This window comes from Globicephala melas, chromosome 17, assembly GCF_963455315.2.
Source record: "Globicephala melas chromosome 17, mGloMel1.2, whole genome shotgun sequence".
Lineage (NCBI taxonomy): Eukaryota > Metazoa > Chordata > Mammalia > Artiodactyla > Delphinidae > Globicephala > Globicephala melas.
In genome coordinates, this window is record NC_083330.1 from 14,427,277 (window position 1) to 14,449,547 (window position 22,271).

At 44.5% G+C, this 22,271-nt stretch overlaps 1 protein-coding gene across 9 annotated transcripts in view; it reads left to right on the forward strand.

Moving 5' to 3' along the window:
* Positions 1-22,271, forward strand: part of SULF1 (sulfatase 1) — a 161,289-nt gene that overhangs the window by 130,883 nt on the left and 8,135 nt on the right. For 6 of the 9 annotated variants that reach the window (XM_060287334.1, XM_060287337.1, XM_060287335.1 and 3 more), the window contains 8 exons: positions 8,426-8,642; positions 10,870-11,122; positions 12,647-12,743; positions 13,176-13,270; positions 13,583-13,648; positions 14,604-14,776; positions 16,416-16,558; positions 16,653-16,776. In XM_060287334.1, the coding sequence (XP_060143317.1) occupies positions 8,426-8,642; positions 10,870-11,122; positions 12,647-12,743; positions 13,176-13,270; positions 13,583-13,648; positions 14,604-14,776; positions 16,416-16,558; positions 16,653-16,776 (1,168 nt within the window). Of the gene's footprint in view, positions 1-8,425; positions 8,643-10,869; positions 11,123-12,646; positions 12,744-13,175; positions 13,271-13,582; positions 13,649-14,603; positions 14,777-16,415; positions 16,559-16,652; positions 16,777-18,620; positions 18,722-22,271 lie in introns of those variants that run through there. The other 3 variants (XM_060287341.1, XM_030859601.2, XM_060287339.1) reach the window with 2 other exon arrangements.

Consider the following 22,271-nt stretch of genomic DNA (forward strand, 5'->3'; position numbering starts at 1 on the left):
CCTTCCCTTGACATGGGTTTCACACATGGCTTGTGCCCTGCTTCCCTTCCTCTAACCAAAGTGAACGGCCTTCCTTCACAGGCAGCACCATCATTTTTTGGTTTGACCCTCTATGTGGTGCAGAGGAAAAATCAGCACCATTAGCCCCATTCCCTTCACTCCTCCTCCCCAAAGAAACAGTGCACCTCCCCTCACCAGACCCCCGTGCCTGGTCACCAAAGGATGGTTTGGGGTCAACGTGGTTGCGGGAAGTGGAGTAAATAGGAAAGAAGAATGTGAAGTTCAAAGGTTTGGCTTAGAATATGGACATCCACTACCTTTCGGTTGCGTGTTCTTGGACAAAAAGCTTAATTTCTCCTGAGTCTTGGGTTTTCTAGCTCAAGGAAGAAACTTGATCTCTGTCTTTGGAGGAGGAAGTGATATTATATATGTAAAGCGCTAGATGAGCTGTAAGGCATGTGCAAGTATTGGATGTTGGGTGTTACTATTGTTCCAGGCCATCTTACCTGTTGTTTTCATTCCTGTGAAGCCAACAGGCAGTTAAAATGGGCCAGGATCCCAGACAGTTGGCGTCACTTCACCACGTGAACAAAGCAACCAGCAGGGACTAATTAAGACAGCAGGGACATATGCGTTTGCATTATTTCCATGTTACTGAATTAATACGAGGCTGAACGTGAATTCCCACCACCCTCTCAGCTGGCGTTGCACCCCCAAGCGTATTTACGTACACACTATGCACACACACACACACGCATGTATGCACACATGCACCCACTCATGTACAAACTCAACTTCTGTCTGAAGACTTTGGCTCAACAGAGAACAGAGATCAGTGACGCTCAGTTCTGTCTGCACATTAGAATCACCTGGGGAGCTTTCGCAAACACTGACGTACAGCCTCGCTGCAGACCAGTCAGATGAACATGTCTGCAGGTGAGGCCAAGGCATCTGTATTTTTTAACAAAGTTACAAACCACAGACCTGGAATCTGAGAATGTCAAAGTTGGAAGGAGGCTTAGAAGTCTTCTAGTCGAATGATATTCTTTTCCTAATAAGGAAATTTAGATCCAGAAAACTTAAGCCACAAACCCAGTGTCAAAACCTGCATCTCTTCACTTCATGTTCAATCTTTTCTTCCCCAGAACATTCTGCCTCTGCAAAAATAGAAGACAGTAGATTTTTCTCTTTGAAATTGTGAATGGCATTTGCTACCCTGAAGCCCCCACAGCATCTTGGGTAGCAGTTCTCAACCATGACCTCACATTAGAATCACTTAGGCGGCTTTGGAAATGCCCATGTTCGAATCCCAACCCAGACACATTAGATCAGAATCTCTGAGGATGGGACCCAGGTGGCAGTGGGTTTTTTTTTTTCAAGCTCTGGGATGACTCCTATGAGCAGGCAATATGGAGAACCATTCATGTTGGGTGAGCATGATTGGGTTGTCTTTCCTCTTCCAGGTAAGATAGTGACTCCTTAAATAGGAGTTACATAAATGAGAAATTCCTGGGCATTCCATTTTGAAGTACATTTTATATACTCTCTGTCATTTAAGAGGAAAAAGCAACTTGTTTTCTTTTTATAAAGCAAATGTCATATCCTTTTGTAAAGTTGTTGAATTCCAGCATCTTTGTCATTTAGTTTGCCTTTCTACTATGGTATCAGTACAAAATAAAAAATCTGTTGAAATTCTAAAAGGACCCCAGCATCAAGCAAAGTAAGTTAGAATGTAGCACATTGAGTGTCAGCTGGTTTAGGTCCAGGATCTATGTCGTCATCCTGAAATTACCCCTCTGACCAGAGATCCCTGAGACCCTTTGTGACCAGCTACAGAGCAGGAATAAAAAGACATTTGCCAGTAAGTTCTGGCTAGAATTGTTAGTGTGCCAGAAATGGGCTGCCTGTTTCCAGAAACCCACTGAGCCCTAGTTAAGATCACAGGATGGCTTGTAACCATCCACTGACCCACCTCCCCCTGCCCTGGCTCTTCTGGTTCCAGAGAAGCTGGCCAGAAAGATTGAGCCCCCAGTGCCTTGCTCTGGCTGAACTCTCATTTGCACAGGAGCCCAGCATGGAAGGCAAGCCTCCTCCTATCTTCAGCCTGCACTGAAGGATGAGTCTGAACAGTTGGGCATCTACCTAGATGCTCGGCTTCTTTGCATTTTTCAAAATACAAATCACAGGGTTAAACATCAAACCGTATTTAATAATGTTCCAAACAAGTCAGAAACAGACAAACGTTAAGGACAGACACTTTCTCCATCAACTACATAATGTGGCCCCACCTTATTTAATTTTTACTCTCATTTCCCAATACGCCCGCCCTGTCTCGTAAACGTAACATTCTCACCTGCATGTAGGTTGTCACCTCTGTCTTCCCAGGTGCCATTCCCTCAACCGAGGCCCACCTGCAGCCTCACACTCTGCCCCAAACCACTCTCCTTTCGTGTTGGTGTCCTCATCCATTGGGATTGCATCCTGGGTCCACTGCTTGCTTGGTATGTGACCGTGGGCAAGTTGCTTAACCTAACTCTGCCTCAGTTTCTTCATCTGTAAAATGGGCGTAATAATAGTACCTGCCTCTGGGAGTTACTGTAAAGATTATAGGAGTTAAATATATCAAGCAGCTGGAGTAGTCCTTGGCACATAGCGAGCACTCAGCAAATACTAGCTATTGATGGTTAGCCAAGGTCAGTTCACCAGTTTTACTTTCCCTCGTTCGCAAGAACCATACTTCTTCCAGCATTCCAACACTGACTTTTACAAATGGTTATTCACATTAAAATCTAAAGGAGGAAACATTTTCTCTCTCTTCTGCTTTTCCCTCTCCCCTTTCCCCTCCCCAGTCCCATCTTACCCCATCTCAGAGAAAGCAGGAGATAAATCTCAGCACAAGCAACTTTATTTCATATTTGTGAGAAAGTTTGACAATAGCTTGAGTTAGTCGTGATTTGAACAAGGATGCTTATGTGGTCTTATATTCCCCAGCGTTGAGATGAAAATTCTTTTTTTTAATTGAAGCATAATTGACATATAACATTATATTAGTTTCAGGTGTACAACTTAATGATTCGATATTTGCATATATTGTGATGTGATTGCCACACTAAATCTAGTTACCATCCATCACCGCACAGTTAAAATTTTTTTTTAATTTTTTTTTTATTGTGGTAAAAATCACATAATATAAAACGTACTATTTTAACCATATTTAACTGTACAGTTCAGTGGCACTAAGTACATTCACATTGTTGTACAACTCTCACCATCATCCACCTTCCTAAACTGAAACTCTGTCCCCATGAAACACTAACTCCCCCTCCCCCTCCCCACCCGCCCCCCACCCCTGGTATCTACCAGTGTACTTTCTGACTATGAATTTGACTATTCTAGGTATCTCGTATAAGTGGAATCAAACAGTATTTGTCTGCACCTAATGTATATTGGAATGCATTTTTAAAAATTTATTTTTGGCTGCATTGGGTCTTCGTTGCTGTGCACGGGCTTTCTCTAGTTGCAGCGAGCGGGGGCTACTCTTCGTTGCGGTGCGCGGGCTTCTCATTGTGGTGGCTTCTCTTGTTGCAGAGCACAGGCTCTAGGCGCGCGGGCTTCAGTAGTTATGGCTCGCGGGCTCTAGAGCACAGGCTCAGTAGTTGTGGCGCACGGGCCTAGTTGCTCCACGGCATGTGGGATCTTCCCGGACCAGGGCTGCATTGGCAGGGGGATTCTTAACCACTATGCCACCAGGGAAGTCCCTGGAATGCATTTGTAAGGTTAACTTAATATATGTCCTGCAAACAGATGGTATCTTCTTTTTTCCTCCCCCTGTGCTATACAGTAGGCCCTCACCAGCCATCTACTTCATACACAGTAGCGTACATAGGTCAATCCCAAATATTTTTTCCTTGTGGTGAGAACTTTTAAGGTTTATTCTCTTAGCAACTTTTAAATGCGCAATAGAGTGTTATGAACTGTAGTCACCATGCTGTACATTACACTCCCGGGGATTTATTTATTTTATTACTGGAAATTTGTACCTTTTGACCCCCTTTGCCCATTTTGCCCACCCTCACCCTAGATGAAAATTCTAAACACATGCAGGTAACTGCTTTCCATGGTGCTGGCACTGGCTTAAAGGATAATCAGGTTATCAGAAAACTACTGTATTGTGGTTGCATCTCAGAGACTATGATTTGACCCGAATTAGGACCAAATCCATGTAGTAAGACGTATAATAATAGAAAACTAATGTGCGTGTGTGCCTGTGTGTAAAGTTAAGCTTTCATTGCAGTGTATCTTCGAACAAGTTGTAGCCAAAGTTTTTTTCTTCCTCATGAAAATGGGTATAAGTAGGTCTAAATAAGAATACAGAACATTCCTAATCAATCTGAGAAATATATACAGTTCAAAACGTAGAAACTGTAATGATGTCGTAGTGGTCACTTCAGGAAAGGGAAGTAACCAAAGTTCTATCACCATCTCCTACTATGCTGAGCATTTTACATGGAGCATTTTACACCTGAAAACTCTTCTAAAAAATAGATATTATGCCCATTGTAAACATGAGTTTCAGACAGGAAAGTAACTTGACCGAAGTCGCACAGTTAGGAAGGTGACGCTCGCAGTCTCCCCACTAAATCCTAATTACTGTATTTAAGACAGTTCACAGCCAGGGAACAGTACCTTGCCCAAGGATTGGGTAGCCTTATTAAAGGTCAATTCTAATAGTTGTCCTCTGGATTCGTGGAGTGCATCTTTTCCTCAGAACTCTGAAAACACTCAGCAATTTATCCTCATGACATATCCTTAAAGCCAGGAGGAGCAAGTATTATTTTACCAGATGTGGAATCTGGAAGAACAAAGAGATTCTGCAGTGTGCTCAAGGCCATAGAGTTAGCAGCAAAGGAAGGTTAAAACTGAGGTCTTCAGATCCCTAACCCAATACTTATCTCCATTAAAAATGGCTGCCTCTCATCAAGTTTACATTAGATCAAATTCTTTAAATAATGAACTGTGTGTAACAATCATAAGAATAAGAATAATAGCAGCTACCTTTGTTGATGGCCTGCCGTGTGCTAGGTTCTTCCTGTGTGTTATCTCTAGTGCTCAAATGACCCTGCAGAGACTTAGATTGTGTAGCTGAGTTGCCCCAGGCCCCACAGCAATGCGACAGAGCTGAGAATTCAAATCCAGGCTTCTCTGGCTTGAAAGTCCAGACTTTCCCACTAAGCGACATCAATATGGGTAGGAAATGCCCCTCCCAGGTCCCAGGCAGAATACAGGTGATCGTCACTACTACAAAACCCTACTCCAATAATGAATTATGGTAGCACTTTAGGTTATTGTGAACATTAAATGAATAACTCTTTACATAAAGCACTCTACACCTGTACCTTCTATCGAGTAAGAGTTTAATAGGTGATGATAATGTGACATTTCTCATTAGGTTGGATTCCACCCAAGCAGCTGCACACATGATTCCTTGAACCAAAATAGCCAACCTTGTCTTCTTCATCAGGTGTGATTTACCTTAAGTTACATATAATCCGTCAAAAACACTAAGACATAATTGTTCAATGGAGCGATTCAGCGCTGAGCTAACTCCAGGGAACGATTCAGGAGTAAGAGACTTGGTCCTTGCCCTTCATCCTAAGTTTCAGTGTAGCTGGAAAGGCTAAAATGGAATCATAATAACTTTGGAATTATTGAAATAGTTTTATCGAGCGCCTCGCCCACAGTAGATGTACAGAAACATTTGTGGAATAAATGTGCACTAAATTATCAGCACAGACTCAGACGTCAGAGAGGCAGGAGGAGGATTGAGATGGTGTCCCAGAGATCAGAAAAGGAATTTGCAGGAGTGAGTGGTTGGAGAAGATGGGCAAAACTGGATCTGACCATTAACTGATTTACCGAGAAAGTCCAAAAACATAGATGAAAGCGAGGCAGCGTGCCGTCTGTATTTCGGGTGGGCGCTGACCGAACGAAGCTCATTTCTGAGGCTGATTCCACGTCGCATTAGCCTCGCCTGAGCTCGGGCTCTCATCTGACTCTGGCAACTCCTCTGCGATGCAAAGTCATCTCATTATTTAGAGCCTGTAAATGGCTTGCCCCACGTTTCAGAGCAATTCCTTTTTTTTTTTTTTAACATCTTTATTGGGGTATAATTGCTTTACAATGGTGTGTTAGTTTCTGCTTTATAACAAAGTGAATCAGTTATACATACACATATGTCCCCATATCTCTTCCCTCTTGCGTCTCCCTCCCTCCCACCCTCCCTGTCCCACCCCTCTAGGTGGTCACAAAGCACGGAGCCGATCTCCCTGTGCTATGCGGCTGCTTCCCACTAGCTATCTGCCTTACGTTTGGTAGTGTATATATATCTATGCAATTCTTTTAAAAGTTCTCTTTCGCCGCCTCCCTCTGTAAACTCTCTAAGATGACCATTTAGTTGCCACTATTTCCAGGTTTGATTGCTCAGCCATAAAAACTGTCATGATATCGGACACTAAGATGACTGTGGCCAGTGTGTGGTAATTATATTTCATTAAAATTCCTAGTATGCTTGCCGATGAGAAGGTTTTCAAAGCCTCTAGATAATTACTCTATCTAATAGGGTCTATGACTTGTTCAGAGAGTCCATGGTACAGAAAATAATTGGCTTTTTTGTCAGTGACTCCTGTTTCATACAAGAATGTGTGCAGGTATATGTATGTATGTGGTGTTTGTGGGTATATGTGTGTGTGCGTGTGTGTACATGTGCATGCATATATGTATGTCTATTTGAGTTTGTATGATACATCATCCATGCCAAGGACCATGCCAGGCCTTACGTGTGGTTAAATTCAACTCTTCAGGAAAGAAACACACTTTCTCTTCATCTCTATCCCATAGGAAATCAACAAGGAATTTGGCTAATGGGAAAATGCAGGTTGTAATCCAAATACGCTAAGTCACTAAAAATTTTGCCTATATTTTTATGTTCTACAGGAATCTACTTGTCCCTTCAGCTCTTACAGGGCAAAAAAAAAAAAGAAAAAAGAAAACTTTTAATGCATTGTGGTTATAAAACTAAGGAAGATTTTCTGGGCTTCCCTGGTGGCGCAGTGGTTGAGAGTCCACCTGCTGATGCAGGGGACACGGGTTCGTGCCCCAGTCCGGGAAGATCCCACATGCCGCGGAGCAGCTGCGCCCGTGAGCCATGGCCGCTGAGCCTGCGCATCCGGAGCCTGTGCTCCGCAACGGGAGAAGCCGCGGCAGTGAGAGGCCCGTGTACCGCAAAAAAAAAAAAAAAAAAAAAAAAGAAAATACATAACTGGCAAAACAAATGCATAATTTTACAAATATTATTCCTTTGGCCACAGTTTAGAAATGTGTCTGTTTAAAGAAAAGAAGTATCAATAAAAATTTTACACAGGTGACACTCATACATGGAAGGGAAAAAAAGACACAAGTTTGATAATACATTGCAGCATGTTGTAACAAACGCGATCAATTTAAAATAAAAGTCATTGTTCTTCCTATTTGCCAGATTAACATTTTAGGGAGGGAGAAAGGGGAAAATGAAAAGTAAAAGGAAGGTTATTAGATCTTTAAGTCAGTTATAGAGGATCACATGAAATCACCCCCAGGCAAAGCGCTGTTATTGCAGCCAGGTTTGATACTCATGAAACAGGGTGGGGGCACTGAGACCCGATCCTGGGGCATACTCATCCGGAATTTAGCCTGCAAGCTCTATGGCTATCTTGAGACAAAGCTCGAACTAGAAAACCCAGGCCCAGATCCTCACGCGTGTCTCTGGGGAGGTGAACCTTTGCCTCTTGAGGGAGCGGCTTGTTCTGCTGGCTGTGCGCTGTTTGTAGAAGGATAAGAAAAAGCACAGAGAAAGCCTGGCACATCTGCTCATGTCTGGGCTGTATGAGCTTCGCCTTGCCTCGTGATGGACTCAGATTAAACTCACCTCTGTCTTCCTCATGTGCCACTCTTCCCGGGCTCACATTAGAAAATTCAAGGACAGAGAACAAAGCAGCCACGTTTGTTTTTCCAGAAAAAGAAGGGTCTGGTGAAAACAGCCCTGACAGCTGTGCTCTGTGGCTTGCTGAGTTAAGTAAGGGCTTTTACGTGTTTCATTCAAGACTCTGTTTAGACTGGATGCTGAGGATTTATATATCAGTTTTTGGGCTCTGGTGTCATGGAGGTAGCTCTGATTTCCCATGACTTTGTGGTCATCTGTATTTGCCTGCAGTGAAGGAAATACCTAAGAGAACAGGAGTCAACGTAGTCCAGGGTCACTGAAAAGCTGGCCTTTTGTCCTTGGCTCTTTTTAAGGGTGCCGCCAGGGTTCTGAAAACAAAAGCAGCAGTCTTTAATCAGGAACACCTGACTCGGGATGGGTAACTTGCTCTCACGTTGGCTTTTGCAGAAGTGGCGGTGTGTCGAGGACGCGTCTGGCAAGCTTCGGATTCACAAGTGCAAGGGGTCTGGTGACCTGCTTGCCGTCCGGCACAGCACGAGGCCCCTCTTCTCTCGCAGCTTCCACGACAATGACAAAGAGTGCAATTGTGGAGATGCCGGTTATCGGGCCAGCAGAAGCCAGAGAAAGAGTCAGAGGCAGTACCTAAGGAACCAGGGGACCCCGAGTAAGCCATTCGCCGTGACCCTCTCAATGGCAGCCCAAGGCCTTTGGGAATGGATGTTACGGAGACAAAAACATCTTGATCCATCTACATGTTAGATATTATGAATGCACAGGTTTGGGGCTAAAAGCAAATAATAGTTCTGTTTACAATATGAAAGCCGAGGTCATTTGAAATTTTGCTTTGTGAATATTAAGCTTAGGATGAAAATATATTCAGTAAAAGCAGCAGACACAAAACGTTCACACTTAAAAAAGAAAGAAAAGAAAAATCCAAGGTTTCAGTGCTTGTGCATTTAACTAATAGGAGAAGCATAAATGCTTTTTTAAACGGCATATCTGTTTTAGGATGATATGTGTTTCTAATTCCTCTAATTGACTGGCGGTGTCAAACTAGCCGAATTCAGCATGAGAAGCAGTGCCTCGCATCTTCATAAAAACTCTTCTCAGGCAGCTATCAGATTCCTATGAAGCGGCACCTTCCATAAAAGAGTGAGAGTCTAGTGCCATCTAGTGGCTTAATGTGAAAAGTGACTTATTTCTATGATAACGCCTTTCTGAACTGATTTTGGAAAGCAGGATACATTAAATTAAATTCCATGCCCAAAACCAGGGAATCAAGTCATTCACTAGAGTGCAATGGAAGCTCTTAGAACAGGCTTTTTTATCCTGGGCTTCACAGGTGAACTTTATAGGATCATGACCCTCTAGCATTTTATCCAAAATTTTAAGTATATTCTATGTGTATATATGCACATGTTTCTGGATGTCCGTAACTTTCAACAAAATAGTAAAGGAATCAATAACCCCAGAGGCTGAAAATCATTGACTTTGGAGATTTTCCTCCTGAGAGAAAATGCCAGGTTTAATAATTCACACAAAGATTTCAAATGGGAAAACGACAAGGCACAGGACCCCTGACCCTCTCCCTTAACAGAAGCCAACTCCAGTGTCCAGCTTGGAGGTGGGGGAAGCCTCTTTTCTCTCAAGAAGTTCAGTTGTCGCTCCCCAGGCACTGACCATAAAACACACTGACTTTTCCGTGTGGAGCACAAGCTCAAGAAGTCTGGGGCCACTTTTTCAAGCCACGTGGAGTATTGTGTGTTCGAGAACGGGAGTGAATGCCCTTCTTTTGCGTCATGATGGAATTCGTGAGCGCTCTCAGTGATCCAATGCACAGGAGCGTTTCCTCTGAGAGCTGCATCCTGCAGAGAACGAAATGATTCTGATCTCACAGCCCATGTGCTCCCTTTCTTCCTGCTTTCGCAGCGGGCTGGACACACAAGGCCACTGAGTGCCCCCCCCCCACCGGCCACCCCGCAGAGCCTGAGTGCATCTGATCGGCGGGGAGCAGTGTGTGCATGTTAAAGCTCTTATCTAGCCCACAGTGAGCCTTGACAGTGGTCTCTGGTGACCAGAGAGCACACGCATCTCCCCCTGGCGTTACTGTCCATCGGCCAGGCATTTAGTCAGTTGGCTGATGAAAGCATTTGCAAAATTGAATTTTTCTTAGAGCGATCTTCTACTATTTGTGCAAATAGAAGGTGTCTGGAGCCTTGACCATTTTGAGAAAGCAGCCCAGTGTCGTGGGGAGACTGTAATCTTTAGAATCTGATAGGTTGTAGTCTGAGATCCCACAACTATTGGCTGCGTCACCTGGCAAAAGTACGTAACATTCAAAGCTTCAGTTTTCTCATCGTAATATAAAGGTGGTAACAAATTCATGAGCCTGTTTTGACAATCTGATAGATTTTTTAATGTGAGGATTTATTGTCATAATTCCTGTCTTTCATGATTGTGCATTAGAGGTAAGGACGATGGGAATAATATATAGCAAAAGCTAATTATAGTCATTACTATTACTAATAGCTTTATCCGAACTGCTTTGTAGTTCACTTTGAAAACTTGATGTAGAAGTTCACAGCCTGCCCTAAGGGGAAAGGGTCTTAGAGATCACCTGGATCTACCCCCTCACTTGAGGGATGAAAGGCCTGAGACCCAGAGAAACACACCATCCAGCACACTGCTCTGCACTTGCAAAGCCAGGACCATAGCCTGCCTCTCCCGGTGTGGATTCCCCTGGGCCGGCCACTGCACCATGACGTGCCCCTCAGCAATGCAGTGTGTGCTGCTTGCCCCGTCCCAAAATGCTCACCAAGCCTGGCGATCATCTTCTTCCCTCCTAAACTACACCTGGCCATCCGTGTTAACCTGTCTTCCCTCATTTCCAGAGTACAAGCCCAGATTTGTCCATACCCGGCAGACACGCTCCTTGTCAGTCGAATTTGAAGGCGAAATATATGACATAAACCTGGAAGAAGAAGAACTGCAAGTCCTGCGACCACGAAACATTGCCAAGCGTCACGATGAAGGTCGCCAAGGGCCCAGAGGCCGCCAGGCCACCAGCGGCGGTGATGGGGACGCGATGCTGGCCGACAGCGGCAATGCCGTGGGCCTGCCCGCCACCGTCCGAGTGACGCACAAGTAGGAAGGCTTTGTGTTCGCGGGGATTGAGTTCAAAGTCATCCCTCCGTATCATACGATTTTGCCCCTTTACAAAAAGCGATATCACTCAGCAGCACGGTGTTCCCAGAGCTGGCCGATGTGATACATACCTGGGGGTTCAAGAAGCAACAAGGGGTCCAAACAGTCATAGATTCGGACGTTTGCTTTGGGTCCGTTTCACATGAAGGCTGATCAGCTGGGCGTTTAGCCAGCGTGATGCCGTCACATCTTGACTCAGCAGGAGTGGAGTTCTGCCCTGAAGCACTTACCTTTGTGGAGTCTAGAAAACACATGGAAAACATTACCGGGGCTGAAAAGGCTCTCGGTGCTGCACGGGCACTGCAGCTCAGAGCAGTTACAGCGTTAGGCTCTCAGAAATGAAACACAGCCCAAGGGAGGACTCTGGGTCCCGGAGAAGCTTCCAGAAAGATGGCGTGGGTTGAGGATGGATATGAGATGCAGAAACACCTGACCTCTCCAGATCCCAGAGAGGCACAGAGATGGGGAGGGAGGAGATTCCCCTCGGCTTTAACCGACTGCCCTGGGTCTTCAGTTCCTTCCAAAATCTGTGTGCTCTCTTGATAGAGAAATCTTTTCTTTCTGAATTTATTAGCTAGATCTTTGTTTTCTCTTTCATTTCATCACTTTAGGGAGGTGGGGTGCTGTGAGCCCTGCCAGCATCTTTATCTCTGGGACGGGTCTCCTGGTGCCCGCAGTGGTTATGGTTCCAGAGGCTAAAAGATTGAGACCCGGGTTTGTTTCTCATTCAGTGTTGATTTGCTCCCCCATCCCACCTGCTGTCCATTCCTGGGGCTGCTTCTTTGCTTCAAACTTAATGGGACACCTCAGGCAGGCTCTTTGTAACAAAATGAGTGGGATGAATAACCACCTTCTATCTCTGTATTTCTTCACATCAACCATTTCCGTTACAACTGTGAGAACATTTTTTTTCCTACAGTATTTGGTGGGGCTTTCAAAAATGGAGGTTTTTTGGGGGGGGTGATATTTGTTCATGGGGGCGTGAATATTGAATGTTGCCTTGATCTCTGTGATGAATGACGTCTCTCTGATACCATCCTCTGTCCTCACCAGTAGCCAGGAAACATTCCCACTTATCCTTGTCTGTAGCTCAGCTCCAGGTAACTGCTTGCATCCAGATTAAACAGTTAGAGCAGCGGTCCCCAACCTTTCTGGCACCAGGAACCGGTTTCATGGAAGACAATTTTTCTACATGGGCGGGGAGGGAGCAGGGGATGGTCTAGGCGGTGTTGCGAGCGATGGGAAGAGATGGGGAGAGGCAGATGAAGCTTCACTCTCTTGCTCACCGTGCACCTCCTGCTGTGCCACCCAGATCCTGACAGGCCGCGGACCACTACTGGTCCATGGCCTGGGGGTTGGGGACCTCTGGTATAGAGGATAATGAAGTTCCCTTGGCTATTTTTAATTGCTTTTTAATATTAGAATAGAAACCTGTTTCTAATGTTGTTTGCTTGGTTTTTGCAGATGCTTTATTCTTCCAAATGATACAATCCATTGTGAGAGAGAACTTTATCAATCAGCCAGAGCCTGGAAGGACCACAAGGCGTACATTGATAAAGAGGTGAGCCATGGCCGTGTACTTGGAAGGTCTATTCCAAAAGCGCACTCCACTTGCCAGCCCTGCTGTGTACGCTCATCTTTTTTATAATTATGTGAAGAGTAGAAGAACAAGCTGCTTCTGCTTCTCCAGCGATACCGTGATATTCCTGACTGAAAACAAAATAGAAGGTGAAAAAAGCGTGACCTCTTGAAATCTCTGTGAGCAAAATGATTCAATTATAAAAGAGGCAGCTGTTAATGTTTATTATAACACATCGGTTGGAATATAGAGGTAGACATATTCTATGCCCAGCTTGTTTCCAAATTAATTATCACCTCAGATGAAGAGCTGTAATTGTGTAGCTGTAAACACGGAAAATAGGGTGGAAAGAAAGAGGCTTTGTATAGAAAATGTTGATCTTAAAATGCTGCGGTTGACATGCGTGTTTTCCAGATTGAGGTTTTGCAAGATAAAATTAAGAATTTAAGAGAGGTGAGAGGACATCTAAAGAGAAGGAAACCTGAGGAGTGTGGCTGCAATAAACAGAGGTGTGTGTGTGTCCATCCATGGTCTCATTTTCACACAAGCTGCAGTGATGCACAGTAGGCTCGTTTCTCTCTTTTACCAATAGAAAGCTTAATAAATTGATATCATATATTGTAATGATCTAAACCATTTATGTCAAATTAAACACGTCATAAACCTAAGCAGAAGCTTTTTAAAAAAGTCCCATTTACTTAAAAGATTGTTACGTACAACAAAATAACTGCCTACCTTGTATTTTTCTTCCATTTTATAAATCAACTGTTTGATCAAATGCACAATTATGAAGACTCATTTTTCAACCTTCTTGCCTGCAGCTATTACAACAAAGAGAAAGGTGTGAAAAAGCAAGAGAAATTAAAGAGCCACCTTCACCCATTCAAGTAAGTAACTGTTTTTGCCACATTTGCTGGGAGTGAAGGACGTTTTGCAGGGCCTTTCTGAAAGACTGCTGGGGCTCCTGTGTTCCAAGTGGTGCTGCTTAAGAAAAGTAGATGCAACTGGGAGGGCATTAGCTCAAGAAGTTGAAAACAAGCCCACGTCTTGCCAAGGGACCATGGCAATCAATGTTTTTGGAATCCCAGGAGGGGGCATCATTTGAAGTTCTGCTCTAATTGCGGGTGTGCCTTCTGCCGGTGTATCGGCTGGTATCTAGATTGTACTCCATGCACTGCTTTCTGTGGACAGTGATTAGGAGATGTGGACTCGCTGAATTAGGTCTGTGTGTTCTGCAGAGCAGCATGCAATTGCGTTGAATTCTATAAGTTGGAAGAAAAAGACATCTTTTTAAAATAATCGTAAAATGTGCGTGTAAAGGGAATTTAATATTTGAGCCTCAACAAAATTTGAGCCCTTCATGGAAAGATCAAGATAATAAAAAAAAATTTTTTTTAATTCTTTCCAAACCTATTTTGTACGATTTGTCAAGAGAATTTTAGAAACCTAATTCAAGTCATCTAATCCGACCAATCATTGACTTCATGGCTGATAGATACCGGGCCACCAGGAAGTTAAGCCACTTGCCCAAAGGGCATGGCCAACAGGATCTACTGATTCACAGTGACATTTATTTCCATCAATGTTTGCATGTCAATAGGAGGAAAATGTCAATCCTGTTAAGATTCAGTAAAATTCTAAGAGCGTTGCCACTTCATGAGTTTGTCTTCAATATTGCTGCTTATATTTTGTGTTTCGAGGCCCTCTGAAAAAGTAAGGCCATCTATTATTGTGTGTCTACTATCTTGTGCCTAAATATGTGTGTGCGGTTCATAGCAACAATCCTATTTTTACTTGAGAAAGTGCTTTCTGATCATTAAAAAGTCCCTTATATTGGAATAGAGAAGCCGCTCAAGAAGTGGACAGCAAACTGCAGCTTTTCAAGGAGAACCGCAGGAGGAAGAAAGAGAGGAAGGAGAAGAAACGGCAGCGGAAGGGTGAGGAGTGCAGCCTTCCTGGCCTCACCTGCTTCACGCATGACAACAACCACTGGCAGACGGCGCCGTTCTGGAACCGTGAGTTGCCCCATCTAACTGCCGCTTCCTGCCACCATCCCGACAGCCAGCAGCTCGTGCCCAGTCACTTAGACTAGGAATTCAGCAGCTTGAAACCAGGAATCTAGAAAGATTCTAGATGAAAGCATCATATCATTGTCTATACTGACAACTAGAATCATTTTGCCCAAAGTTACATTTTTCTTTAGAAATTTTTATTTTGACGTTTTGTTTGAAAAGGCCCAGCTCTCCGTGGGTTTTTCTCCTGACGATATTTCACAGAGTACCCAGCCCCTGACAGACTTCCGGCCCAGCAAGACTGCTTTGCCACTAAGTAACTAAATCAATGGATGAACGATTTTGTCCCAAATATATTTCATTTCTGCTTTATTTCAAGTGCATGGAGACTTGCACTTGAAGTCCAGGTCAGTGTTTCTCAAACTGGGATTTGGAGACTCCCAGGAAACCAGAGACCGTCCTTGGGGAGACCTAGGGCCTCTTTGTGATCATTTTTGTTTCTCTTTCCGTTTTGGTGTATCTTGATTTCAGGGTCTATGTTTGCAGTTATGTTTCCATAATGTTTACATACTCGAGGCTGAGTGAACTCTTAAAGGCCTAGCTTTAACTTTGAACGTGGGGATCTGAGGGTCACAGAGCTTGCTGGCGATCTGTTCTCCATCAGGCTCTGGGCCGAGCACGGGAGACACACGATGAGCGAGACACACCTCCTTCTCTGCCCTCAAGACACTTATATTCCAAGAGCGGTAAAGAAAGAAAGTAAATGAAATCAATAAAATAATTACAAGTTGTAATAATGCTGTGAAGGAAACAGTGATCAAAGTTTTTAAAAGCGTCCCTTTTAGGGAGGGTAGGGATAAAGGGCCTTTCTGAAGAGATGAAATTGAAGCTGAAACCTGAGGCGTGGAGAGAAGGAATCATGTGAACAGGGGTTGGGGGTGCAGCACCCCAGGCAGAGGGAGTAGCAGAAGCTTCCATTGGACCTCTCTTTCCCGTACTTTCTACAAGTTAACCGGTGGACCTCTGCGTGGTACAAAAGATGTTCATGGTAACAGTCCATCTCATGTTCAAGTGTTGTAGAGAGTCTGCAAGGTCACAAATTTTGGCCTCCTTAAATCCACTGAGCTGCACTCAAGCCTCCTCCAAACCCATCCACGCTGCAGAATCCCCTCTCTTTCCAGGCACCATTTGTGACACGCGACCATCTGACATTCAGAGCAAGCTAAGGCACTGGGTCCCTCTTTTTATTAAATAACCATTTTTTCCCTCTTTTAAAAAAATTAAAACAACCATCAGTAGGAGTTCCGATACTTTCCTCCCCGTTCTCTACTCAGTCACCCTGTTTTGGAGACAGTGCCCCACAGAGCTAAGGGGACAGCAAACGAAAGAGCCTGAAACTTCACCTTCGCCCTCAGCCTATCATCACCCTCCTAGGTTGCCATTGTTGTTTTGCATCTTCACCTAATCTCACAGCAAATTTGTATAGAGAGGGGGAGAAATGTAGTTGTTTTTAACGTCTACACGCACAGTATTTGCAAGAAAGAAAATGTGAACTTCGAAATGTAAAGACAGGGAACGCCGGCATGGCTGGGCTCCTGGGTTTTCTCATTCTTTTCGTTTTGTTTTTCTTTCTTACCGACAGTGGGCTCTTTCTGTGCTTGCACAAGTTCTAACAATAACACCTACTGGTGTTTGCGGACAGTTAACGACACGCATAATTTTCTCTTCTGTGAGTTCGCCACTGGCTTTTTGGAGTATTTTGATATGAATACTGATCCTTATCAGGTAAGTCAATAGGTTTTCATTTTATGAAGCTTATTGAAAATGGAATAAGCAGAACGTGAGCTTAAAGATACTGTCCTGGCCGCTTCATCCACAGCTCACAAATACCGTGCACACAATAGAGCGGGGCGTTTTGAATCAGCTACACATGCAGCTGATGGAGCTCAGGAGCTGTCAAGGGTATAAGCAGTGCAACCCAAGACCTAAGGGCCTAGAAGTTGGTAAGGAAAAAAATTTTTTTTTGTCCCATGGTACCTGGAAAATTCTTTCTGTTGTCAAATTTTCTGCCTTTGAAACATGTAGCTGGGGATAGAAGACATAGAAACGTCTAGTTTGGGATCCTTACAGGGGAAACTTGCCAGGCAATTCCAAACATATTTTGCTCTCTAATTTAGCTTTGGTGCACTAATGAAAAATTTAATACCCCCGAAGATTTGGGGAGTGTTTCATTCCATCTCTCCCAAAGATCCATTCTCTTAGTAAACCTGATGGAATTCAGGTTTACTGATGGAAGCATCCGCTGGAAAACGGGATGAAAGTATTGGGGGGTTCTTTGTTATGGACGTCAACAGTCATAAGATACACTCTAGGTCAACCAGGATATCCTATTTTTTTTAAGAGAATTGGGATGGAAACACACAATGCCCTATTTCTGCTTCTCAGAGTTTGGAACTGCCCCAGTTGGATCCCTGCCCATGACACATTGAATTAGATTTCTTCTGCAAGTATTTCCCATCTGAAACTAGAGAGGTTTGAGCACAACGTGGTCTTGAGATCTGAAAGTATAAGAGGGCCTGTATGGACTCAGCCAGATGTTCCCTCCCTGGTCTGCAATGTTAAACTCATTTCTCCTTTGGCTCATGGAGATGCAGTTCTTTTCAGGGTCCGTCCCAGCTCTTTCCTGGTTAATGAGAATACTTATTTTCTCATAATTCCTGTGGAAATGTCAATGTCAGCTGTCCATAGGAGGAAGGGGAAAGAGCTGAGGCTGGCCAAGGGCACAGCATGCCAACCCCAAAAGGGTGAAGAGCCAGACCCACAGGCAGTGGGGAGCAATTTGCTAAAACCCTCTGTTGGGCAGCTGAGTTTTCTCAGTGCCCTTAAGGGCCTCTGTCTCTGTGGGTCCCCTGCAGAACCAGCAATAAAGGTAAGCAGCTCCCCAGGCCATGAGCCTTGATGGGGGACTCGGGGGGGGCAGTGGCGCATCCTGAAATGATCAGCATCGTCACCTGTCATTTCCACCATTATAGGGTCCTCACGGCATTCAAGCTGTGAACCCCAGAGGAAAGTCTAAATCCTGTGGGCGGTCCCATCACAGCTGTCAGTCACCACCCCTCAGTTAAAACCTTATTGGAATTCATTGCCAGCCAGAAGAGTCCAGCCAGGTCTTTTGGTCACTGACTCCACTCAGCTTAAATCTTTTCAGATATCCTGCTTATCTGTTGACCTTTTCCTCAAATTTTACCCCCCAAAAAGCCCCCTAAGGCCTGGAAATTGAAACAAGTATTAGAGGCACTAGAAATATTACACCCGGATATTTCTCCCCTGAAGAACATAGCACTCCTACTGGTGATGACATAGCAGCTCCACTTAGTGAAACCTGATAGAGTCTCTAAGTGGTGAACGACACGCCAGGCGGAGCCTCTTGTTACCGTTACGCTTCAAGTGGTCCTGTCCACCTTCTAGACGCTTCCTGAGGGAGATGATTATTGGCCCTTTTTCCCAAGTGTTTTGTCTAAAATAACCAAAAGTTAACTATTCCTGAGACTTACATGGACTTTGGGAAGTACCGTTTTATCGCTTTGAAATAGGCTTTCCTATCTCACCCTCACCCATTTTTCATGTGAAGTCTGATACGTTTTATCTTAAACCTTTTTATTTATAGCTTTCCATCCTCATTTTGAACCTGTCTAATAGAAAAGTTCTGTTGGACTCCGGCACTGTCTGTATTTCACACGATATATTTCTTTCTAGGGTTTAGATGTTGTGCGTGGAACATGACACAGTGGGTGGTTTTATGAGTTGTAAAGCTAACATAAATTACTCTTATATTTTCCTATATCAGGAAATAAAGATGGAGGAAGCTATGACCTGCACAGGTATTCACACTTTTTTATTCTCCCCGGCAGCTTCTTTCCCAGTCATTGCATGATTCAGCCACTTTAACTCATTTCTGTTTCTCACCTTGTCGCACAGAGCGTAGCTTGGGGTGCATGCATGTTCTAACAGCTTTCTCCACCGTCTTGTGTCACTGGGGACAGATCTGTCATTTCACTTTTAAATCAACTCATTGTCACAACAAGATGTCTCTCAGAGCATTCGCTCAGTCCCGTGCTTGATGGTGCTTTTAAGCACGGAATGATGTGAAGAGGGAGAAAACAGAATGACCTTCGGGAGCCCTGGGAGGAAGGGGGGAGAATGACTTTCCTGGTGGTGCTTACACGTTGATTTGGTGAAGAGGCTTCACGGAAATGAGGTAGAGATTTTATGAACTATGAAGTCAAAATCACGAAAGGCGTCACGGGAATTTTAAGAGCACGCTAGAGCCGAAATTGGAGCAAAGAGAAGGCGTTTCCTTGTTCACAGTCTTTAATTAACTTTGGTGGTGAAAGCAGCGGTGATGGGGCTCAGAAGCTTTGCCGGGTGGTGGTGAGTGAATAGGAAGCGTGGGAGTCGGGGTCAGGGTATCTGGAATCAAGTCTCGCAGAAAGGCCCCAGCACAGCCTGGAGACAATAGTGCCTGACACATGAAAGCTTGACGAACGGCCCTCAGCCCAGCCCTCTTATCCCCTCCAGCCCCCCATCCATCACGCTTACCTCCCTGTGCTCTGGGGTCGGGGAGGGGGACCCAGAACGCCTGGCGGCCTTGGCAGCCCTTGCACAGAAACTTCTACTCCAAGCTTAGACTGCAAGCAGGTCTGTCAGAAACATGCCGTGTGGGGCAGGAGGGGTCTGTCCTTACCACTTTACTGAGGGGAAACTGAGGCACGGGTGTGTCACTGCTTTAGTTCACGAATCCTCTTGGGAGAAACACTTTCATCAAAGGAACATGGACCTCACTGGTGTCACCCATCTTGATACTGTCTCAAAGAAATAGAATACTATCGCCTGTCCGGGGCACCCTGGTGGCCCCCCTGCCCCTCCTCCAGCCTCCTGAGCTGTGGTCTCAGGTTCCTCCTTTCAGAGGGCAGTTCATTGGTCCCATGAGAAGCTGAATGATGGCGGGGAAGGTGTAAGCAAACAAGACAGAGAAAGCTGGACTTTTGAGGATCCTTGATAACGGTCTCTCTAGCTCTTCTTTTTCTCTCCCCTCTTGTCTTTCTCCTTTCCTTTCCTCACTCTGCCTCCGCACCCACCCTGCGTACCCCGCACCAGCACACGTAAGACAGAGCAGGACAGCCCCCTCTTACGCGGGTCTCCCCCAGGCTGTGGGCTGACGAGGTAACATCTCACACCCCAGGACTGATCTGCCTGCTTCCCGGGGGTCCCGTGAAGACATTTCTGAAGTGGGGCATTTTCAGTGGACCTCACACTAGATACTGACTTAAGTTATTTTATGATGCACTCAGTTCTACAGCTGCGGGATTTTCCGTCTGGCCCTCTTTTATTTCTGTCATGACAGAGGGAAAAGGGTATTAACAGGTTACTTAAGACACAAGTCTGGTCAGAGCTGAGGAAGAGAGTTCTTCCTCACCGAGCCATCCTTGGACAGCTTTGAGATGAAGAATGGCTAACTGCACTCCAGTCATGAGTAAAGGGCAGGATCTGGGACTCCCCCTACCCTGATCCCTGTCACCACCATCACTAAACGGGGCCAAATGCATCATTTCTGGGGTCGTTTGGGCAAAGCCTTGGTAGCTTTAGTTGTTGAGGGCATGGCGTCCCTTCCCTGGTAATGTGGCCAGTGAACGTGTGTGTGCAGGGTAACCTCGTGTTACCTGTTTTGTTTTGTTTTTTCTTCTAAATTCCTTACCAATGGACAAATCTAAGGATCCTTTTTAACTCAGAATGACTGGCGTTTTCAGACTCCACCATTTCATAATCCATGAGGCAAACTACCTTTCAACTGCCATCCACATCGTAGGCAGGAAATGACGAAACAGGAGGGCATCGACCTGTCAGACCTGGGCTCTCACTGGACACCCAAAGGCAGTGCTTGATGTGCTCCCCCCGTCCACTGCATCCTGTTGGATTGAAAGGCAACAGATGTGGAAAGGCCGAAAAAACTGCCGTCCCAGTTTACCAGCCCACAGCCCTCCCGTGACGGCACCGCTAATGGGTTTTTGGAAGCTTCGATTCTTTAAGATTTTTATTTATTTATTTATTTTAGGAAACTAATTAAAATGCATTTTGAATCATGCAATTTGATTACAAAAGCCTTTGAGAAAAATGAGAACAATCACACCTGAAGAATTTGGAATCTGAAAATTCAAGAATATTTTAGAAAATGTACTTTGTACGAGACTGACTACAGAAGAGTTTGTAAACTGCCTTCAGTTTTGTGAATTTTCGAAAATTAATCCTTAGGCTTATTTAGAAGGTCTTTTAAAAGCCAGTCTGTTCCCTGTTCAATTTCCTTTTTTTTTTTTTTTTTTTGGCGTGGGAGGTCCATGAGGCAGCGCAGCTGAAATGCTTTGCTTATTCCCACTGGTCACTTTCCCGGTTAGGACAAGCTCAGAGTAGGGACACAGCTCAGTAAAGTGGCCCCCATTCTACTCAGGAAATAATTGCTGGCTTGAGTTGAAAGTAATAAGTTCTGTGTTGCAGAATCAGATCCACAGGTTGATGGGGCGTTTATTTTTCCCATTGCCTGTGAGAGCAGATGCCGCTACCCTTTGATGAGCTGCTGGCGGTCACGGTCACTTCTTGGCCGCCTAAGGCTGGCATGGCTGCTTCCTGCCCCTTTTGTCCCACGCCCTGCAGGCCAGCAGGACACGCCGTGCCCACCCTCAGCGACCATGCTTCTGTCCACATTGCTTTTGCTTGTTTGTTTTTTCCAAATGTAAAGTCGACTTTTTCTTTTTATTGAAGTATAGTTGGTTTACAATGCTGTGTTAGTTTCTGGTGTACAGCAAAGTGTTTCAGTTTTATGCATGTATATACATATATTCTTTTTCAGATTCTTTTCCCATATAGGTTATTACAGAATATTAAGTAGAGTCCCCTGTGCTACACAGTAGGCCCTGTTGATTATCTATTTTATATATAGTAGTGTGTTTCTGTTAATTCCGTACTCCTAATTTATCCCTCCCCTCCGTCTTTCCCGTTTGGTAACCATAAGTTTGTTTTCTATGTCTGTGAGTCTGTTTCTGTTTTGTAAACAAGTTCATTTGTATCTTTTTTAGATTTCACATATAAGTGATATCTTATGGTATTTGACTTTCTCTATCTGACTTACTTCACTTAGTATGATAATCTCTAGGTCCATCCATGTTGCTGCAAATGGCATTATTTCATTCTTTTTTGTGGTTGAGTAGTATTCCATTGTATATATGTACCGTATCTTCTTTATCCATTCCTCTATCGATGGACATTTAGGTTGCTTCCATGTCTTGGCTATTGTACATAGTGTTGCTATGAACATGGGCGTGCATGTATTTTTTCAAATTAGACTTTTCTCCAAATATATGCCCAGGAATGGGATCACTGGGTCCTTTAGCTTTTAAGGAACCGCTTTTGGTTGTTTTGACTAATTTGCCCCTGTGGCCACAGTGCG